The sequence below is a fragment of the Mesoplodon mirus genome, assembly GCF_964341445.2.
Source record: "Mesoplodon mirus genome assembly, chromosome: 4".
Classification (NCBI taxonomy): domain Eukaryota; kingdom Metazoa; phylum Chordata; class Mammalia; order Artiodactyla; family Ziphiidae; genus Mesoplodon; species Mesoplodon mirus.
In genome coordinates this window covers 56,147,314-56,169,650 of record NC_138979.1, presented here as the reverse complement: position 1 = coordinate 56,169,650, position 22,337 = coordinate 56,147,314, and the positions used below count along the sequence as shown (strand labels likewise).

At 51.9% G+C, this 22,337-nt stretch overlaps 1 protein-coding gene across 3 annotated transcripts in view; it reads left to right on the top strand.

The window, feature by feature from the left end:
• MEGF11 (multiple EGF like domains 11) overlaps positions 1 to 22,337 on the top strand; it is a 236,521-nt gene that overhangs the window by 207,221 nt on the left and 6,963 nt on the right. For 2 of the 3 annotated variants that reach the window (XM_082617509.1, XM_082617507.1), the window contains exons 13-20: positions 3,879 to 4,025; positions 4,400 to 4,534; positions 9,391 to 9,519; positions 10,706 to 10,834; positions 11,385 to 11,513; positions 12,447 to 12,575; positions 13,896 to 14,132; positions 21,407 to 21,463. In XM_082617509.1, coding sequence (XP_082473635.1) covers positions 3,879 to 4,025; positions 4,400 to 4,534; positions 9,391 to 9,519; positions 10,706 to 10,834; positions 11,385 to 11,513; positions 12,447 to 12,575; positions 13,896 to 14,132; positions 21,407 to 21,463 — 1,092 coding nt within the window. Of the gene's footprint in view, positions 1 to 3,878; positions 4,026 to 4,399; positions 4,535 to 9,390; positions 9,520 to 10,705; positions 10,835 to 11,384; positions 11,514 to 12,446; positions 12,576 to 13,895; positions 14,133 to 15,652; positions 15,772 to 18,090; positions 18,158 to 18,789; positions 18,892 to 21,406; positions 21,464 to 22,337 lie in introns of all 3 variants that reach the window. The other variant, XM_082617508.1, reaches the window with a different exon arrangement.

The following is a 22,337-nucleotide window of genomic DNA, read 5'->3' as shown; positions in this document are numbered from 1 at the left end:
CCCCACCCACTGCTGACTACCGAGCCCCTGGCATGTTGCTTGTGCCTAGGCTCAACACTTGTTTTTCTCTGCTCTAAGCATGTACATGTCTTCTCCCCTTGGCCCCCTTAGCCACACACTTCTTGACTGGCATGATATCTAATTCACCTTGCCCTGCACATAGTAGGTGCTTACTCAGTGTTTATTGAAATAAATTGAAAGAAGCTGGCCTATAACCATATATGGCCTTTCCCCTTGAAGTGAAGGAGACCTTGACAATGTTCCGCTCCAACCTCCTATGCTACAGATGAGGAAAGGGAGCTGCCCAAGGTCTCAGGACATTAGTGCCAACAGGATGGGAGACACTGGATTGCATTGTAAAGGGGAACCATTTATTCATTCAGCTAGCATTTATTGACTCGAGCCATCACCGAGTCTTTATTTGGCAGCTACCATGTGCCCGGCACTGTGCTAGGCCAAGCAGTAAATGGCAAAATTCAACAGCAATAGCCCCTGGACACCTACTGTGTGCCAGACACTATCCTGGGTACTAGAGATGCAAAAATGACCAAGATCATTTCCCTGCCCATTAGGAGCACCTGGATAAAGAGAGTCAAAAGTGTCAAGAAGCCATAGTCCCTGTCTTCACAGGACACATATATATGAAATATTCAAATGATAGGTAGGGACAAAGTTGTATGCCACTATCAAATAGATGCTTGAATCCCTAGGCAGACATTCAGGAAGACTTCCTGGAGAAGGAAGACCCAAAAACCCAAAACAGTCCCTGAAGGATGTGGACTGCTGAATTGCTGCTAGCCTTGTGACATGAACTAGAGGTCACAATATATAGATTCTTAGCCTAGTTTTACCCACCAATGTAGATGTGTAGGGGGCCTTGAAAGATAAAGCAGGGAGATTCCCTAAGGGTAAGAATGGGAGAGACCCCTAAGGGGGATTATTATCCCCATTCAACAATAGGGAAAACAGGGTCTAGAGAAGGCAACTAACTGATGATGCCACTCCTCTTCAGAAGCTGTAGTTGGAGAGCCTCCCTTTAGGCCAAGGTCAAGCCCTTTGACCGCACCGGTGCAACTGGCTTTTCCACGCGAGGGGAAACCCTGGACCCTTCTCTCCACTTAGATGCCAATGTCTTAAGTTCCAGGGAGCTCTTAGGACATATAACAACCTCAAACAGGAGCCCCACACCCACAGAACCAGGCCTAGACTAGAATAATTGGCAGATCCTAGAACCCAGTGGGCCCTTGCAGCCATCTGCAATCTGAGCATAATCACCTTACACCTGTGGTTCTTAATCTCCAAAAAAGAGGACACCTTTCTGACATGAAAACATTTGGAGGATCCCACACATGAGAGTAGCTGTACTTTTAACATCCACTGATTTGGGGGAAAACATGATAGCAGCAAGCTGCCATGAATTCAGGGGTGCTTTTGCATGCATTGTGTTTTATTGATCACAGTAATATCTGCATGCAGTTTTAGGGAAAAGCCTACAACTATGGGAAAGAGCCTTGGGCAGCCTAACCAAGCATGCTTACTGCACAGGAGGGGTTGGAGGCCCCCCGTCAGACAGTGGAGCTCCTCTGTAGTCCAGGGCGCCTCGCAAGAGCAGCAGGGTCCCTCAGCCTGCAGTCTGAACAGGTTGTTTTCAACAACCACAGGCCAAAGAATTCCTTGGGGCAGATCATGGCTTTTGGTTTTTTGTTTTTTACATCTTTATTGGAGTATAATTGCTTTACAATGGTGTGTTAGTTTCTGCTTTATAACAAAGTGAATCAATTATACATATACATATATCCCCATATCTCTTCCCTCTTGCATCTCCCTCCCTCCCACCCCTCTAGGCGGTCACAAAGGACCGAGCTGATCTCCCTATGCTATGCAGCTGCTTCCCACTAGCTATCTATTTTACGTTTGTAGTGTATATATGTCCATGCCACTCTCTCACTTTGTCCCAGCTTACCCTTCCCCCTCCCCATATCCTCAAGTCCATTCTCTAGTAGGTCTGTGTCTTTATTCCTGTCTTACCCCTAGGTTCTTCATGACATTTTTTTTTCTTAAATTCCATATATATGTGTTAGCATACGGTATTTGTCTTTCTCTTTCTGACTTACTTCACTCTGTATGACAGACTCTAGGTCTATCCACCTCATTACAAATAGCTCAATTTTGTTTCTTTTTATGGCTGAGTAATATTCCATTGTATATATGTGCCACATCTTCTTTATCCATTCATCTGTTGATGGACACTTAGGTTGCTTCCATATCCAGGCTACTCTGTGGTTTCCCCCGCCCCAGGCTCCCCTTCGGTCCGTCCGTGTCGCTTGTCCGGGCTTCACCTCTTGTGCACCTGAAACTCCACTGGGAGAGACCTCCATTGAGGAGGAAATGTGACCACCAGATTCTCACTGGGGAAAGACTGTATTCCCAGGAAGAAGCTCCCCGCACCCCATTCCCTCCATTCAGAGGCCTATTTCCTGCAGAGTGGCATCTGAAGCCTCCACCCTGCTGCAGAATTGACCTGTCACAGGGAGGGAGGCCCAGGGAGGGAGCATGGGCTAGACTGAGGTGCTGGAGGAGAGTAAAGCCTGTTGCATCCCCTCCCCCTCCACTCTCTCCCTCTGTTCTGCCCCCTCACCTTTCCCCACCCACCCAGGTAAGCTTGTGTAATTCCAGCCTGCCTCTAAACTGGTCCCACCGCTCTCCTGCTGCCGCTAGGGCCGGCTCTGTTCACTGAGCCTGAATGTCTTCCTCCCTCTTTCTTTTTCTTTCTCACGATCCCTTTCCTTATAACAAGGCAGACGTGCTTTTTAAACTAATTCTGCTCCTCTCTGAGCCTCTGATATTCACCTTCCAAAGCCAAATTGGTCTCCTGGGTCCCCACGGTCCATTCACCTTACGCGTGGCAGACTAGAAGCCTTTCTGCCTGGGAGGAAACCCCACGCCAGAGCTGGGCATCCAGGCTCAGGCCTTTTAAAATTCTTCTCAGCCTTCAGGCTGTAATCACCCCAACACATATTTCCTTTCTCTCAGCTCAAAAAGACCATGTAGGCCTTGCTCCTCTTTCTTTTTTGACAGATTCCATCCCTTCCCGCATAGGCCACTGTATGTCAAACTGAAGGTCATTAAATCAACTTTTGGGGTCACAACTAGCTTTTTTTTCTTAAGGACATAGAGTACATCATAGTGCAGAGAAAACATCAGATTGCATCACAGTGACCGTAAATGTCATTTGCAAAATGTTGCTTTCTATTATACATGTGTGTGCACATTTGATATAAAATACATATTGCACTGAGGACTGTGGTCAAAAGAATCTGAAAAGACCCCACCCGCTCTCTAAGTCACTGCCCAGGGGCTAGTTGGCTAGGGCCCAGCAAGGATCGGTGGCTCCTGGGCTAGCGTGGGTGGGCATGTAACTCACTCGCAGCTCATGTAGCCCCTATAATGGCACTCACTTGCTGCACTAACCTTGGATTCCAGCTAAGATGACAAAGACAAAGAAAGCCCTTCATGATCTGATCCCCTCTGATTCCCACAATCTCATCTCTTGCCGTATCCCATCTTGTACTTTATGGTTCAACCACACTATGCTGTTTTATCTTTCAAGGCATGACTCTCTCTCCTGCCTCCTGCTCTTTGCACATAGGGTTTCCTTTATCTGGTCAATTCCTCCTTGGTCTTTAGGACTCAGTTCAGGCATCGCCTCTTCCTGGAAGCCCTCCCTGACCAGCCAAGCTTCTCTGTTTTTCGCCTCCATATTCCCAGATGTACTGTGTTTGCCTCCACCTCTTCTTACTGCATAGTACCCCCCCCACACCATTCTTCCTTTCACCCTCGCCCCTTACCACTGACCTGAGTCTGCCTCTGGCCCACAGGCATCCACTGTGACAGCACGTGTCCGCCCGGTCGCTGGGGCCCCAACTGCTCCGTGTCCTGCAGCTGCGAGAATGGTGGTTCCTGCTCCCCAGAGGATGGGAGCTGCGAGTGTGCCCCGGGCTTCCGAGGACCCTTATGTCAGAGAAGTAAGGCTGAGACCCTGCCCCTCAGACCTCAGACAGCTCATCCTCCCCAGCCTTCCCAGCTGGAACTAGGACTGGCCTGAGGGAGGCTGGGCTTACACAGTCAGTCCCCATCAAATCCCTCCCTCTAATCCCCTTTCTCCTGGCCCTGACTTCTCTGTCCCCAAGTTCAGGGCCTAGCCTGGCTCCCTAGTAGAAACAGGACCAGACCACAACTCCTCTCTGTAGAAAGGGACGGGCCCTCCCAGGTGTGGGGCAGACGCGACTCTCCCCATGCTTCTGAGAAGCCTCTCTTCATCTCTGTGTGGGACTGGACAAGTAGCCAGGCTGGCTGGGGCCCCTTGGGCTGCTGACCGCCATCTCCCCTTCACCCCCAGTCTGCGCCCCTGGCTTCTATGGCCACAGCTGCGCCCAGCCGTGCCCCCTCTGCGTGCACAGCAGCGGGCCCTGCCATCACGCCAGCGGCATCTGTGAGTGCCTCCCCGGATTCTCCGGAACCCTCTGCAACCAAGGTACTGTTTCCAGGGGGAAGGTGTGTGGACCAGCGAGACGAGGAGTCCCAGGAGGGAAGTAGCAGGGAAGGAAGGTTCAGGATTCTCATCATACTCTGTGGAGGCAGCTCCTTGGCTCTTCAGTGCTTAGACCTACCTTAATAAGAATTGGACACACCACGGGGCATGAGGCAAAGCCATTATGCAGTTGAAGGAACAGGCTCAGAGAGGTTAAATGACTTCTCCATGGTCTCACAGCTAGAAGCAGCAGAGCTGAGAAACAAATTCTGACTCCAAAGCCCAGTCTAAATGGATAAAAAATGAAACAAGTGTAGATGAGGTCCACATATGAAGTGACCCCAAATGGCTTGTGCTGAGCGCCAAGTGGGAAAGGCAGAGAATACTGTGGGAGCTCAGAGGAGACAGTTCTGTCTTTTCTGGAGATGGCAACTTCCCAGCCCTTCTCCCCTCACACTCAGGCCAACACTAATCCCTCACCACACGCTTTCCTGTCTCAGCTGCAGAATCCACAGCACCAACTCCAGCCAACTCTTCCACTCAACGGGAGTTGAAAAGGGAGATAAAGCTTATTGAATTGGTTGCTGCTAAACTGGCTCTCTGGGGGGGAAAAGCCCTAATCTGTATCATTTGCAAATTTCCATGCTGTAGATATTCCCACCATGGCTGATTCTAAGGTACCAATGGTTTAACACCGGTCGTGAAATTCCCAAATATTTAATAGCCAGTGTGAAGGTAGAAGCTGGCTCCGTTGCACACCATTGCTTATTGCTGTCCCTGGCTTAGTTAGGCCAAGGCAGGGTGGATTTGGGGGACGGCTCTGTGCCGTGTAGGACTTCAGCTGGGCCTTAGCCTAAAAGGCAGAGATGGAAGAAAGGCATTGTGGGTAGAGGAATCAACCTGGGCAAAGCACAGAGGCGTGCATATGCGACTATCCAGCCATAGGGAATGGCAGGAGGATGCAGGGGCTGTGGATGGCAAAGGGGACTGAGAAGGTAGTCTGGGGACTCCTGGAAAGTTTTGAAGACAAGGTTGCAGAATTTGTACTTTAACCTGTAGGGAGCGAAAGGATCTTAGTCTAAGGTAAACATAGAGCTAAAAGCAACTTCAAGGTCATCTGTGAGAGTCTCATCTGGCCTCTGCTTAAATACTTCCTTTGAGAGCTCACTGCCTCCCAGGGGACTGGATTCTTTTGATGAATAATGACCACTGAGCTGGGCTATTTTTCTAAGTGTGTGGGCCATTAATATGTATGAGTGGAAAGTTAACTCCGTGATGCTTTGAGGTCATGAGAAGTTTGGACCCAAGGGAAACATCTGTGACAGTTTCATTTGCTTGCAGTCCTCCTAGGACAGTTTAATCATAACCTGACATGTTGAGGTTTACTTATTAAACATCAGAGACCCAGCCGTCAATACAGATAGGCCGGGTCTAAATTAGGACCTAAGCAGCCCGAGGAGTAACTCTCACATCCTGCAATGTCTGATTTATCGCCCGCTGGCCTAATGAGTATTTTCCACACATAGATCTAACAGAGTTTGCTATTAAAAGCAACTGCCCTGGTTAAGTCTCAAACCTTGTAAAAAATTGAACTGACGCTTTCTAATGACTGGCTTTCCAGCGAGTTACAAATTACAGACACTGCTTATGCAGAATCATTAAACATAGATTAAATACAACCAGATGTTTTCTTTTCACCAGCCCCCCTTCTCTCCACCACCCCTCTCTTTGCCTCACTCTTGATTCAGCTAAGAAGTCAACCAATTAATGTATTAGACTGATCACATTAGCAGCTCTGCGGGTGAATTTGTCAGCCTTGCATATGTGAGAAAGACTTCAAAGATAAGACTGTCCTGTTAGAGAAGCTCAGAGTTGGTTTTAGGGTGGGTGTCAGTGGAGCATCTCTGGCACCCAGCTCCCCACAGAGGGCCAGGACTAGGGGATGGATTCCCCACATCATGTACCTCCCAGAGGCAGGGAAGAGCATGCTGGGTGACCTGCTTTTCAGGAAGCCAAAGCTGGAGGCTGAGCTGCAAACAGGTGAGATGCATGTCATCCTCCTGGCAGTGGACCTGCCCTGGAAGGAGCTAAGGTTTTTGCTAGGGAAGAGCACAGGGCCCAAATCAGCCAGCGTGCCCATAACCATTAACTATAGCCCAAGGCCAGTGGGTGAGGGTTATCAGTCCCATTTCAAAGATGAGGAAACAGAGACTGAGAGGGGTGATGTGGTTTGCTCGGAGGTACTTAGCCAGTGAGTGGCAGAGCTTCCTGGCTGTGTGACCTTGGGCAAGTTACTTAACCCCTCAGTCCCTCAGTTTCCTCATCTGTAGAGTTAGTAATAATGAAAATATGTAATAATGAGAGTATTACAAGGTTAACTGAACTAATATTTGTGAAGCATTCTGAACAGTGGTACATAAAAGTGCCATAGAAGTGTTTGTTGAATACATAAATAAAACTAGTACCCAAACCCAAGGCTTTGGGCTAGAGAGCCTGGTATTGTTTGTCCCAATTGCTAATCATGCCCAGGAGAGGCACAGAGTGGCCACAGATCCAGGTGCCCACCATCCAGTTGGGGAAGGACTGGCAATATGAGGCAGTGTGGCCTAAGGGAGGGGTGCCAGCCCAAACTGCAAGAGATGTGGGCCTGGGGAAGTTGCTTTTCTTTAAGAATCAACACCTTCCCCTGATGCTCTGTGCGGCTCAGCCAAATGAGGGCCTCAGGGATTCGAGGACTTCCTCCCCCATAACAGGGATGCAAGGAGGCCATCTTGGAGGGTGTAGGGCCAGCTGGAACCAGGCTCTGAGGGGAGGATGTCAAACTGAGAGGAGCTCGAAGGGACAGGGGTCACTGATTCCAGCAGAACCCACTGGAACATCACTGCTCCTGGGGCCGGTTTTGACCATTTGGGGAATAGTTCCTGAGTGTTTGTTGTACGCCATGCACTGTGCTGGGCACTCGGACACAACAAAGAACAAGAGAGCTAAGTTCCCTGCCCTCACAAAGCCTGCAGCCCAGAGGGGAAAATTCTGAGCTCAGCCTTTCCCAGCAGAACTTGGGGGCTGGGGTGGGGGGAGAAGGGGCAGCAGTTTATTTCCACATATTCAGCCACCGTGCCTTGAGCACCTGTTGTGTTTCCAGGCATTGTGGGTGTGCAGACACGGGTGGAACCCAGGCCCGGCCTGAAATGGCTCACAAGCCACAGTAACAGAAGACCAGGGAGGAAACTAATAGAGGGTCCTAGAAGCTCAAACAGGGACATAGCCTCCCAGAACAGAGAAGAGGGGTGAATCTGTTAGAATTAAGTTCAGCTATAAGTAACATAAAAACCCAAAATAACTGACTTGAAGATGACAAGCTTTGTTTCCCTCACACATTTACAAAAAAAACCAAAAAAGATAAAAAGAAAGAAAAGCAAAGATCCAGAAGTAGGCCACTAGGGAGTGGTAGGGTCAGGGACCCAGGCTCCTTCTATCTTGTTCTTCTGCCATCCTCAGCACATGGCTTCCACCTCTGAGGAGAGGTAGCTGCTTGAGCTCCAGCTATCTTACCCACAATTCTCATCCATAACCCACATTATTCTTCAACAGGAAGGATGAATGGGCAAATAAAGACACGCATGTCCACTTACCATTGATCAGAATGTAGTCACGTGGTCATACCCCACTGTGCAGGTGGCCATACGCCCAGTTAAAACTACCTCTAAGGGAGAAGAGAATTGATGTTGAAGGACTAGCTGTCTACTACAGAGGGGTCACTGGGGAGGTGTCTCGTAGGCAGGGTAGGATTTCCACAGCTGGGCATGAGGGTCAGGGAAATTCTGGGAGGGAACAGCTGGAGTGAAAGCACAGAGGAGGAAAGGCATGGGGTGTTATTTGGAAAGTGGTGTGTGGTCCAATGTCTGGGTGATGAGGTATGTTTAAGTGCTGATCTCTAGGATCTAGGTTTTATTCTGGGGCACTAGGGTGCCACTGAGGATGTTTGAGCAGGGCATAGGAGTGCCATGAAGAGAGCTGTGCTTTAGAGAGCTCAGGCTATAGGAAGCAGGTGGAGGAGGAATTGAGAGGGAATTGAGAGGGAGGTGCTCGGTGAACACTCATATCTAGTCCTCCAGGAGCTTGCAGCTTTGTTGAAGAAACCAGCCCTTCCTCCAGGAGCCAAGGAATGACTCCTCCAGGAGGGGCCGGGATCAAAATCCTACAAAGGACACAAGGTGGAAATACCATAGGAGCTCAGTGAAAGAGAGCACCTTGTGGACCCAGGAGGGCTCTCCTGGGGAGGAGGCTGAACTGAGGCTCAAGGAACAGTTGGATTTGGAGAGACAGAGGAAACAGGGGGACAGGGATAGACATTCGGGGCCGGTCCTCCAGCCGTCTAACTGCAGACAGACCTGCCACCCTGCATTTGTCCCTCTCCTTCCAGCTATAAACATTCCCTGCCCTCGCAATTTTGAGATCAGCGATGCTGACACAAGTGTGGTAATGGAAAGCAGAAGGCTGCGGGGCAGTGCAGGGACCACTGGACTGAGTGCAGAGGTGGGATCCCCAGCCTCACCACTTCTGTCTGTGAGACCCAAGTCAAGTGATTCTACCCCTATGGGCCTCAGTTCGTTCCTGTCAGAGGGAATCATTACTAGAGGCTCCTGAAGAATGCAGCTGTGGACACAAGAGGGGGAACTCATTGATGTGGAAATGGAGAAGGGTGATGGGGGTGTGGGGTGGGCAGTTAGTTCCCACCCAGATCCGTGACGCCAGGGTGGCCATGGCTGTGGCCTGGGAACTTCTGGGGGTGCAGCTGTGGGTGGTGGTCTGAGGAGTACAAGTGAGAGGGCAGGTGCCAGGCTGTCCTGTGCCCACAGTGTGTGCTGGAGGGCACTTTGGGCAGGACTGTGCCCAGCTCTGCGCCTGTGCCAACAACGGGACCTGCAGCCCCATCGATGGCTCCTGTCAGTGCTTCCCTGGATGGATTGGCAAGGACTGCTCACAGGGTAAGCTGCTGCCCCCTGGGAATGCTCCCCTGGGAATGTCCCCCCCCCCCAACCGCGGTCAGGCCCAGAAACACCCACTCCCTGCCCAGAACCTCTCTGCCCCTGGTGCTTCTACCTCTCAGGGCTGAAATCTCCTGCAGATAGGAATGTCCTCCTGAGTCCCGTATATAGTCTCTATAGCTAACGTGATGAATTACTAGGATTGATCACTAGCATTATTAACTGCTAGTATTAAAGATATGGGCATTATTGGTAGTATCATTAATACTATGAACGCTGAGTATTAATACTCTTAGCACCTGAGCAAGGAGTAGCCCCTAAGTTTGGATGGGGAGGAAGAGGGAGTAGGGAAGTGAGGGGAGGCCTGGGCAGTTGCCTCACAAGAGTGTCCTCTGGGTGGCTCATGTGACTGATGTCCTGGGCATCACAGGCCTGGGCAGAGCGTTGTAGGGGCTGTTCATATAAGGTGAACCCAATCTGATACAGAGCTAACAGGGACCCCCAATCTAAAGGCAGAGACTCAGCCTCTGCCCTGTGGAGTCCTTGGCTGATGGGTGAGACCCAGCCAGTACCCCTAGGACGGTCCCAGTTAAGATGCCCTGGCCCAGGACTTCCCTGGCGGTCCAGTGGTTAAGATGCTGCACTTCCACTGCAGGGGGCAAGGGTTTGATCCCTGGTCAGGGAACTAAGATCCTGCATGCCTGGGCAGTGGCCAAAAGAAACAAACAAAAAAACTGGCCTGAAGGCATTTCCATTCTGGTGGAGGAGACACCCGTGCCATCTTCCAGGAGCTCCTTAGCTCCCTGAGAAGAAAGAAGTCCCTACCCTGGGAAGGTCCCCCCCATCCTCATGGGGAAGTTAGTACACACAGTATTCACACCGTAAACCGCAGTGTTTACAGTTCACCACACGCTCCAAATCACAGTCATTCCCCTAAGAGGGAAGGTTCAGAAGCCCTCAGAACTGGGAGGGTGGGCAGAGAATCCGGGCTTAATGGGCATCCTGGGTGACTGGGTCAAGAGGTGAGTGGAGGAATTCTGGGAACAGTGGTTAAGCCCCGTGAAAGCCAGGAAGTGCCACCCGGGGGCATCCTGGCATCTTGGCTGACATGCACTCCCCCTTGCTCTCCCTCCCTCTCCCTCCCTCTCCGTCTGCCCCTCACCCTCTGCATCCCACCCACGCCCAGCTTGCCCACCTGGGTTCTGGGGCCCCGCCTGCTTCCACACGTGCAGCTGCCACAACGGGGCGAGCTGTAGCGCCGAGGATGGGGCCTGCCACTGCACCGCTGGTTGGACCGGACTCTTCTGCACGCAGCGTAAGCCCCGCCTCCCAGCCTCCCAGCTATTTGGAATCCCATGCTGCGGCCTGCTGGCTGCCGTGGGCATCGTCTGGACCTGCAGTGGAGGGTGGGAGGAGGCAGGCCCCAGGGCTCGGAGCTATCCACCCCCACCACCCACCCCTGGGGGTGAAGAGCCTGGCCGGACTCAGGGGGTTGACGCGCCCAAAGTCCTGGAAGGCCAGGGCTATCGGGTACCCTAGCAATCACCAAGACCAGACCCTCCTTGGACAGGGGGCCCAGTGTGGGGAGGAGCAGCCTGTGGTTGCACAGCAAAGAGACATCAGCCTGGCCTCTGGTTCCAAGGTACCCTTGTCCAAAGGACTCCCTGCCTCTTCAGCGTGAGGGTTCCGAGCGTGGAGCGTCCAGGGTCTTGCTAGTCCTCACCCCACGCTCAGAGAAAGAAGGGCGAGCGTGGAGCGTCCAGGGTCTTGCTAGTCCTCACCCCACGCTCAGAGAAAGAAGGGGCAGGAGACAGGTTTGGTCCCAACTGCACCTCAGCAGTTGCCCCCGCCCTGTTTCTCTTCAGGCTGCCCAGCAGCGTTTTACGGGAAGGACTGCGGGCATGTGTGCCAGTGTCAGAATGGTGCCAGCTGTGACCACATCAGCGGCAAGTGTACCTGCCGCACGGGCTTCACTGGGCGACACTGTGAGCAGAGTAAGCTGTCCCGACCCCTGACCCTGGTGTCAATGCCAGGCCTCAGCCTCCTGCAGGGGAAGCCTCCCCCTTTGAGGTCCACCCATCAGGGCCCTGCACCGCCTGCTCCCTTGACTTTTGGAGCAACTCCCGAGGAGACAACCTGAAGGTTGGGCCTACGTTGGCTTCTGAAGAGTTTCTTCCTTCAGTGGGGGTGGGGATGGGGCACGTGGAGGCAGAGCAGAGCCTTTGCTGGGGGCGGGCTTATCGAGAGGAGAGGGCGGGCTTCTCGAGAGGAGAGGGAGGGCTTCTCGAGAGGAGAGGGAGGGCTTCTCGAGAGGAGAGGGAGGGCTTCTCGAGAGGAGAGGGAGGGCTTCTCGAGAGAAGAGGGCGGGCTTATCGAGAGGAGAGGGCGGGCTTATCGAGAGGAGAGGGGGGCTTATCGAGAGGAGGGGGGGCTTATCGAGAGGAGAGGGGGGCTTCTCGAGAGGAGAGGGAGTGCTTCTCGAGAGGAGAGGGAGGGCTTCTCGAGAGGAGAGGGAGGGCTTCTCGAGAGGAGAGGGAGGGCTTCTCGAGAGGAGAGGGAGGGCTTCTCGAGAGGAGAGGGAGGGCTTCTCGAGAGGAGAGGGAGGGCTTCTCGAGAGGAGAGGGAGGCAGGTCTTGTTTGACTGATCTTTGAAGCCCCTGTGGCACCCGGCTCAGAGCCTGACACACGGAAGATGCTGTGTAAATATGGACAAGGTGAGGAGGAGGTAGGGATGGGTGTCCCCCCACTCAGGGTGATAGGTGTTCGGTCTAGCCCCAAGTAGCAAACCAAAGCACATCAGGGAGCTACAGAGAAAGAGGCTTCACTCTGTGAGGCAGAACTAATCCTCACAGCTGCCCACAGAAGGGATGGGAGGGGTGGAGAGTGGGCATACCTCACGGTCGACTCCAATTCTTCGTGCTACACAGGATGTGCTCCAGGAACCTTTGGCTATGGGTGTCAGCAGCTATGTGAGTGCATGAACAATGCCACCTGTGACCATGTCACAGGCACCTGTTATTGCAGCTCTGGATTCAAAGGGATCAGGTGTGACCAAGGTAATACACAGATGGCAGAGTCCCCGGGGAAGGGGGCTATAGAAAGGGCCCCATGGGGCAGGCTCTAGGTAGTATCCAATGGGAATGACTGAATTTTATAAGGACACTCTGTGACTTCCTTTTATTCACATTGGGAGGAGAGTGGGAGTGGAATGGGGGGAGCTGAGGAGGGGGAGGCTCCAGGCACTGGACAGTTAGATGGAGAAGGCAGCCTCTCAAGCACCACTTCCCTCTGCTCATCCTTGGCAAGTTTTGTGAGCCAAGGAAGGATGACAGCAAGCCAGTGCTGTGGAAGGGTCAGCAGACCAAGTCGGAAGATCTGCCGAATTCTGGTTCTGCCATTACCTGCTAGGTGTCCTTGGGCCGGTCATTTCCTTTTGCTGGGTCTGTTACTCCACATGTGGAAAGACACAAGGTTCTGCTGAGAGCCAAGGAGCCCAAAGGGGCTCAACCTTGGCTCCAGGTCTATAGTCAGACAAGACCCCATAGTGCTGTTGTGAGGACCAAGTTAAGATGAGTAAAGGACTCAGCACAGTGCCTGGCACATCAAGTGAGCACTCGATAAATGGTTTTTGCTGTTGGCTGTAGGAGATAGGGATGAGAATGGGCACCCAAGCATCCACAGTACAGAAAAGGGGCCAAAAGACATTTCCACTGCATTCTGACGGGGGATGAGGGACAGCCCACACATATATCATCAAGAGGGGTTTTAGGAGCAGCAATCCTGGGCCCACTGGTACAGCACTCACAGCTTTCGTCGCCAGTCTCTCATTAGTGCTCACAGCGGGATTGCTGTCCCCATGTGACAAATGAGCAAACTGAGGATTCTGAGTCACACAGTTGGTAGACAGGGAGGGGGCTGAGTCCAGTTTTTCCTGACTCCTGAGAAACCCACTCTACCAGTTACTGGTTGTGTGATCTTGGGCAAATTACCTAACCTTTTGGTGACTCGGTTTCTTCATCTGTGAAAGGGAAATAATTAGTCTTTATTTCTTATAGGACTTATAAACAGCTTTTTATTGGGCTGCTGGGAAGATCAAATGAGTTAATATCTGTAACTCATTTTTAGAACAGAGTAAAACACTCAATAAACATCCATTATTTTGGTTCCCACCTATGATCACATTTGCTCCTTGTCACGACCCTGGGACTCTACCCTTTGTAGACAGTTGAAGACAGACACGTGAGGTTGAAGGGATTGAAGAATAGGGCCAAGACCAGCACCCGGGTCTCCTAACGCTAGGAGTCTAGGCCCCAGGCTGAGGAGATCTGAAGAGCAAGCAGGCCTGCCCCAGGCTCAGCCCCTCCCTCTGCCCGCAGCTGCCCTCATGATGGAGGAGCTAAATCCCTACACCAAGATCAGCCCAGCACTGGGTGCAGAGCGGCACTCGGTGGGTGCTGTCACAGGCATCGTCCTCCTGTTGTTTCTCATTGTGGTGCTGCTGGGCCTGTTCGCCTGGCACCGGCGGCGGCAGAAAGAGAAGGGCCGAGACCTGGCTCCCCGCGTCTCCTACACACCTGCCATGAGGATGACCAGCACTGACTACTCCCTCTCAGGTAAGGGCTATGCCTCCAGCAGCTCCCCCCACGCCCCGCCCCAGCATACACACACACAAGACCCAAGAGGAGCCACACGGTATTCTTGGGGACACCGGGGTTTACTGCTGAAGGTGGGTGGTCGTGCCTGCAGAGTTGTCTGCTGGGGCTGGATGCTCAGGCTCCCCCGCAGGGAGAATGGAGGCGAGGAGCTGGAGCTCACTTGGTAGATGGGGCTCCCGGGGGTGTCATTTCCAGGGTGCCCACTCTGAACAGCTACGGTTAGGAGCCTTCTTCCATTTCCCCAGGGCTTCCCCTCCTCCTCACCGGGCTTTAGCCACAGGAGCACCCACACTAAGCAGTAAATTTCCTAAATGCTTCAGGGGAACCTCTCCCCAGCCTGTGCCACCTCAGGAAACCAGCTGTGGGGCCCAGTGTCCAAGCCCTGCCCCATTTTTGTTTCCTTGGTGAAGGCCTCAGAGCACCCCTCCCTCCCAGTTCCCAGAGTTAGGAGGGCCCTATTTATACAGTGGAAGGGGACGGGGCCTGACGTGGGGAAGTCTGAAAGCCTGGGCAATGTCCCTCGAGTCAGGCCTGCTGGAACCCAGTCTGTTCACAAGTGGGGTAACAACTCCAGCAGGCATTTATCTGGGAGTCTGGACTGCTGCCTTAGAAATAAGAACAGCTTTTTGCTTCATATTTCATTAAATGGAAGAGGTCAAAATGCTCTACACTTGCCCACAGCCCTGAGCCACGGGAGGGCAGGCCTGTCAGGGTGAGCACAAGGATGACGGCTCTCTCCAGCTGGCTCCATAGCTCATGGCTGACCTGCAGCCTCCTGGGCCTTGGACTGACTTAGAAAACCAAGATCACGTCGGCCTGCTGACATGTCCTTCCTGCTAATTCCATTGCCTACTGTTTGCCCAGCTCTGTGCTAGGTGCTGCAGGATAGACAAAAGCAGCCCAGGTGCAGACCCTACCTTGAGGAAGTTCCTGGCCTACATGCTGCCCTGGGTTTCAGCCAAAGTAGATATATCCCCTGATGAAATCCCAAAGCTCATAGGGAGGATTTGGGGATTTTCTTCTATGACTATAGTAAGCGAGGTTGGCTAGGTTTTCCCATGCCATTCCACTGGAATCTGCAGGAGGGCAAGGCTAAGGTCAGGAGAAGTGGGGTTCTCTTTACAGCCTCACTACTGGGATCTGACCCTGGGGAAGGCAGGGGAGGGTCAGCACAGCCCTACGTAGTGACTCAGGGATATCTGAGACTGTCAAATTAACACTTCTCATGCTGGTGCCACCCTCCGCACTGGCAAGCCTATCCTGCAAGCTGCAAGGAGGGCCACCGCAAGGAAAGGGGCAAATCAGGCTCTACACATTTCTAGGGTAGTAGTAGATGCCAGGAAGCTTGGGGGCTGGGAGACTTGACTGTCTCTCTCTGCAGAGCACTTTCAAGGCAGCCCAGCCCAAGCATTAGTTTAGGGGTGTCTCATGCCAGGGGCAGGGATGTGATGGCATGTGGCACCTTGTTCTCTTCCCAGATTTGTCTCAAAGTAGTAGCCATGCCCAGTGCTTTTCCAATTCCAGCTACCATGCACTGGCGTGCGGGGGGCCTAACACCAGCCAGGCCAGCACTCTGGACAGGAACAGCCCCACCAAGGTACCGGGCCCCTAACTCCTCAGCCCCCATCCACTGTCTTCGCATTGAGCCCTCACCTCTGCCTGGGAAGAAACTGCACCACCACCACCCCGCCCAGGGTCGGTGTGGAACCAACTGCCAATACAATACACATTGCCCTGTGATCCCATGTAAACACTCTGTGAAGCACGTAAGAGGAAGCCACCAGGTTATATGGAGCCAACAAGTGCCATGTAACCAGGACACATCACATGTAACCAACTCACAGCATCACTCAATATAACACACACCCCTGTGTGTAACCAGTGGGTACCAAACCATGTGATCGTCACGTAATCATGTGTAGCCTTGTCACACATGACCATGTAACCACTTTTGCCTCATGTTAACACATATAATCAAAACACTACAGCATTAATCACCACAGTATGTTACCAGCACATTATAGAGTAACTACTAGCACTTAGGTGCCACCTTACATCCTTGTATCTGGACATACTACACGTTATCAGTACACACCCACAACCATTTGTTGCTGTCAGAACCATCACAAGGGACATGGAACCCAAACATCAGCCACAGCCAAGTGTTCCCATTTACAGTGAGTCCTGCAGGCCTTCAAGGTCAGGTGTGTACCACCCTGGACAGGGCCTTTCCTCACAGCTCCCAGCATAACACTGGCTGATGGCAAGACGTCCTCTTACAATCACAGGCCCTTGGGCAAGGATGTCTCAGCACACGTGTAGTGAGCACCCCCTGGTGTGCCAGGACCCATAGTGGGCAGATGAGAGGTTCAGAAATGAGGGACAGCCCCAAGGACCACAAGGTCAACGGGCTCATGCTGCATACCTGCGCGCGCGCGCGCGCGCACACACACACACACACACACACACACTCTCTCTCTCTCTCTCTCTGTCTCTATCTGTCTCTCTGTCTCTCTCTCTCTGGCAGGACCATGGGGGGCTGCAGGAGCACAGTTTTCATCCTCCAGGTCTGTGCCTTATAGACCTCTAGGGATCCTTTCTCCCCATCTGCCCCAAAGAAAATGTCCACCAGTCCACGGACCATGGCTGCTGCCACAGCCCTGGTAGCAATGCACCCTGAGCCCCCTAGCAACAATGACACAGACCCCGTATCACCCGAGGAGCCACCCCTGTCAAGCCAGCACCCAAAGGCCCTCTTCAGGGGCTCTCAGCCTCAGTTTTCCAATAGAATGGCAGTGCTGCAAGCAGGGGTACTTCGAGGTCCATATGCAAAGCCTGTGGCCGTCAGCCCCACACCCAGCTTCACAGCTTTAGGCTGATCTGAGGAGCCAAGGGAAGGGAAGCCAGGAGCTTCCCAGCAGGAGGTCCTTGATTAACTAGAGCCACATTATCAAGGCTACAGCAGGTTAGAGGCAAAGGATGCAAGAGGTGAGAGACCAAGTCCCTTGTGGCCATGTCATTCTTGGTCTCACACTGACAGGGAAGCACCAGCCACCCTCTGTCACTCAGTAAGGGGGTGGAGTTGAGTAGCCCACTTGGTGACCCTCTGGCTCATTTCACCCCAGGGGCCCAAAGTAGTTCTGTGTGGGCAGGAACCCCTCAGCCTGGCAAATCTTTAGCAAAGGCAGGCAGCTGTGATGACATGGAAAGGATATGGGTCTGGGAGCTGAGACCTGAGTTGTAGACCCAGCTCTGTCACTGGCTGTGTGTGTGACCATGAGCGGGGCCCACAAGCAGGACTCAGGTCCCCAACTGTGAAATGAGAACAACCATCCTTGCCTCATATGAAGGGCAGCTGTGAGAACGCAGGAAGAGGAAGGGTTGCGCCATAAGGCCAACCTACCCTGAAGCTTTCTTGGTCACATGAAAGGAAGATTCTCACACTCAGCCCAGGTCAGGTGGCAGAGGTGACAGTGATGTTGCAGGCAGCCTCAGCACCCCCCTGTGCTGGAGGTGGCCTCGTGTTGCAGCCGAGACGCTGCCAACACCCCTTTCTCCTGCAGCTCAGCCCCACCCAGCTGACCTGCTTTCCCTGTCAGGGCCAGCTTGGCTCAGGCCAGTTCTTGGCTCTCAAGAGGCCCTGCCCTTTGCTCCCCTTTGTCCCAGGGGCCCAAGAGCCCTACAACTTCAGCCAGACTGCTTAGATGGGGGTATATGTTCTGTTCCCACTGGCCTCAGCCACACCATTGGTGGCCTGTCACAGAACACCTAACTCTCCCTTTCCCTCAACGACCTAGCACCTAGGTAGGTCAGGGTCATCACAGGGGTGGGTGCATGAGGGTGGGCAAAAGCAAAGGCTGGGCAGGGGCATCTCAAGGGCACTAGATAGTAACTGGCTCTCCTACTTTCCAAACAGCTCAGTAACAAGTCCCTTGACAGAGACATGGCAGGCTGGACCCCCTACAGCTATGTGAACGTGTTAGGTCAGTAGTGGTCTGAGTCTGGTCCCCTGCCATCACATCCCACCCTCTTCTCTTTCTCCCATATTGACAGGGGCCCATCCCAGCTCCCTGGGAGAGTTAGTAGATAAATCTTAAGCATGGTTTCCCCCAGGGTGAAGGGGTGTGGGGAGGAAACCCAAGCCCCTATTTCAGCTCTCATAAGCAAATGAAGTCCAAGACCCCTTTCGAATTCCTATGTTAGGGGATAGGGAGAGAGTGGCTATGACCCAGGGACCACAAGGGAGAAAGCTAGGGCCCAGATGTGGGGATTCAGGTTGGAAGCAAAAGATGCACTCACCATCTGGGAAAGGGACCCCTGCCTGAGCCAGGCCCTACCAAGGTGCCCCTTTCAAGGGCTTCTTCCCTCTGCCCCACTGCCCTGGCAGACACCAATTCCTATGGGGGTGCGGGTGAGGGGTGGGGAGTGAGGGGTAGCAAGGCCAGTGGTCTCAGCTCTAGCAAATCCCTCTGGCCCTGCTGGCTCTAGCACCTTTGGATGCTACACATGGAAGCCCTAATTCCTTCCAACCTGCCCCACCCTGACCCTCATCCCCCAACCCCTGCCATACCAGGGCCCTGGGAATAATGGTTCCTCCCTGTCATCCTCTCACTAGACTCCCATTTCCAGATCAGTGCCCTGGAGGCCAGGTACCCGCCCGAGGACTTCTACATTGAACTTAGACACCTCAGCCGCCCCGCTGAGCTACACTCACCAGGTTAGACTCCCAGCCCTACCCTCTATCCCCTGGACCCCCGAGGTTGTCATACCAGACCAGACCCAGCACCTACCCTAACCCCCATTCCTATCCTTTAACTTACCCCCATGGTCCCAGAACTCTCCCTGCTGAGCCCCTTCCCTCCAACATAATTAATCTACAAGCCCAATTCCCTATCTGAAGAAGGAAGCCTGTCTGGATCCCCCCAGTCACCCCTTCTCCTCCTATCATGGTCAGTGGATATAGACAAACTGCAAGTAGTATTAGGTGAAGGGAACACAACATAACTGCACTCCCTGCAGACCACAGAACCCAACCCAAAACCACTGAGAAATGACTTGGAGATGGTGACATCTTTGGGATTCTTTGGGCCCGCGGATGTGAATGGTGGTGGAGAGTTGGCTCTCTGGCCAAAAAGCCCAATGTCCCTCAGAGAGAGACCCCAGACTAGCTCTCCCAGATCATAGGGTAGGGTGGCCCAGTAGGGATCTAGAGAGGTTGAGGCAGGATGTGTCAACCAACATCCTCTGTGCTCATATATTAGGCTCAAACCTGGTAGCTTGGGAAAGATGCAAAAAAGAGACTTGGAAAATCAGTCCTGCTATGGGAGGATGTGAGGTAGGAGTTACAGAAGTAGGTGCAATGAATGAACAGAGAATTTGGCCTCCCTACAAAGTAGTCCTGCCCTAGACGGCACACTGGACAACCTGGGCCTGAATTCAGGCTCTAGCTGGTCTCTAGAGCTCAAGTGAAATGCAGCTCTACCAACCCCTGCAGGTCTCTGAGGCCAGTAGCAGTAAGAAGAGCAAAGGTTCTAAATCCATCTACCTGTTAAGTAGGCATGGGCTTCAAATACCCTGGGCTTATACCCAGGAGGCTGTGCTCCTGGCTGTGAGCCCCCTAAGCAGTGCTCAGGACATTCAATAACCCCACCAAATACAACCCCCCAACACACACACTACCACCACCCTGCACCTCTTGCCATTTGGGAGCATCCTCTGGGCTCAGCCCAGATTTCTCCCTTCAACCACTGTAGCCAGAGCCACCACACGCTGTCATTTTTTCGCTTACACTGAGGCAGGCTGGTGGCCAATGGGAGAGAATACTTGAGAACATCTGGGCTCTAGGTAGAACTCAACTTCTCACTTGTCGGTGTGATCTCAGACAAGTCACTGCCCTTCTTTGAGTCTGTTTCCTGTTCTCTAAAAGGGGAAAAAGTTAACAGCCTAGACTCCCTCCCTCAGGGAGGGCAAAAGAAGCCCTGGTCTAGAATAAAGTGCTGAACTGACGCCAGGGATACAGACAGTTACAGTCATGCTTCTGAAGGGCACAGGTACCTATAGGCCCTTTAGAGAATAGCAAACTTGAGAAAAACTTGGATCTGATTCTGCTCTATCACTCAGCAATGTGTGGAAGGAAGGGAGATAGGAGTAGGCTCCTGCAATTTCAACTAGGGACCTCTATATGGAAGAGGTATGGGGAGGTATCTAAACAGCCATGGGTTGGTCTTCAGTGTCAAAAACTGGGGAGAGTCAAGTGGAGTCAAGCTGTATTTTAGTAAGCACTTGCTGCATGCCTTGCCTGATATGGCATTCTCAGTTAAAAGCTGAAAATAATGGCTCTGTGAGCCCAAGTCATCACTGTCCCAAATTTAAAGTATCACATAATTTCTTTTCTGGGATCACCAGTAGCAAAGAACCAGAGCTAGGTCCCTGAAGCTTTGTGTCCTTCCTGCCTCTGGCTGGGGCTCAGAACCATGCATTGTGGGAGCCTAGGATAAACTGTGACTGCCAAAAGGGAAAAAAGAAATCCTTGGGACTCAAAAACACTGGTAGTATTGTTCAAACACAACTCTCAATTATGTGCAAATGGTCCACCCAAAAAAAGTGGGGCAGGGGGAGGGGGACTAAGCCAGCTGACTATGTAAGGGAATGACTATACATTCTGTAGAGATGACCAATGAAGAACCTCAGCTACCTGTCCACCTCCCTCTGGCTCCCCTCAGTCGAGCTTTGGATCCAGAAGGGGAGAGGGAAGACCAGAGCTACAAGGTGAGAAACAGTCTTCACCCCCTCTCCGAAGTCCAACAGAACTGAGACTGGGAATGTCATACACCCTTCCCCCAAGCTAAGAACTGGTTCTGATTCATTCCTTATCCTATACTTTTGGAGACTGAAACTTCACCTACAGTGACCGTAGGTGGCATCAGAACTGCCTTTGATCACCTCCTGGAAGACATTCCCCTCAGAGTGAAGGTTAAAGAGCAGTAGTGCTAAATATGCCAGGGGGTGCTGTAGCTCATCATTTATGCTTTAGGAGCTTTTAAAGAATTCCTGTATGGTCAAGATGATTTAGAGTAGATTAAACCCAGAATAATTTTCTAGCACTAAAGAACTATTTATTTTCTGGGTAGGGGAGAAAGAAAAAAAACAAGAAAAAAAAAAAAGAACTCATGCAGTCTAGGTAAACCTCATTCACCCCTATATTTTTCTTTCCTTTTACTGTTTTTATGCAGGTGCTTGTGGAATGGATAGACGTCAGAACACATACATTATGGACAAAGGCTTCAAAGGTACAGTATCTAATCCTGACGTCCCATTAGAAAGGGCTTAGCAAGATAAAGAGTGCAAATCTGAAATGGCCAGTTCTACCAGGTACAAACTGCGCATCTCTTTCCCCCACCCCCCCAAAAAAGTTAAAGACCACAGGACCTGGGGCTGCTGGGTAGCTCTGCTCAGGAGGAGCAATCATAATAATAATGATTTCATCTTTTGATTTCAGTTGCACCTGCTTAGGAAACGCTTATGGGTTTTTTATAGATGCCAACTAAATGTCTTCGGAAATGTAGAACGTCATTATCCAACCAATTAGTACAAGTTAAATTGATTATAAAATCTGAAATAAAGTCAATCTACCTGCCCCAGAGGCCTCCTGTCATTGCGCTGGTAAGGAATGCCACCCTGCACCTTCTGGCTTTCTGGGGCACAAGGAATGAAAATAATACCTAGTGTTAATATTATACGGCGCTCCACCCTCATGAGATCTCTGCCCCAGAGAAGAGGGAAGCCAGGACTAATCCCTAACACATGGGAACTGCAAGTTGGATCATCCTTCTAGGAAGTATACAGGTGAAGCCAAATATGAAAGGTCAGGTCCTGCCCCAGGCTTAGGGCCTAGGTTTAAATGACAGAATGTGTGAAACAGGTAGCTTTGAAATTGTCACTTACTAACTATGACCAACCTCCCTAAGACACAGTTTCCTCAAATTGCAAGGTTGGGATAAGTATGCCTGTCCTATGATCTAACAAGGTTATCCTGAGTATCTAACAAAAAACACAGATCAGAAGTGTTTCTGCATATTGTAATGGGTTATACTAATGTAAGAGAGTTGTCCTTTTGTCTCTGAGGACTATTTAAGAGTCTCAGCCAAACTGAAAGAGATATGA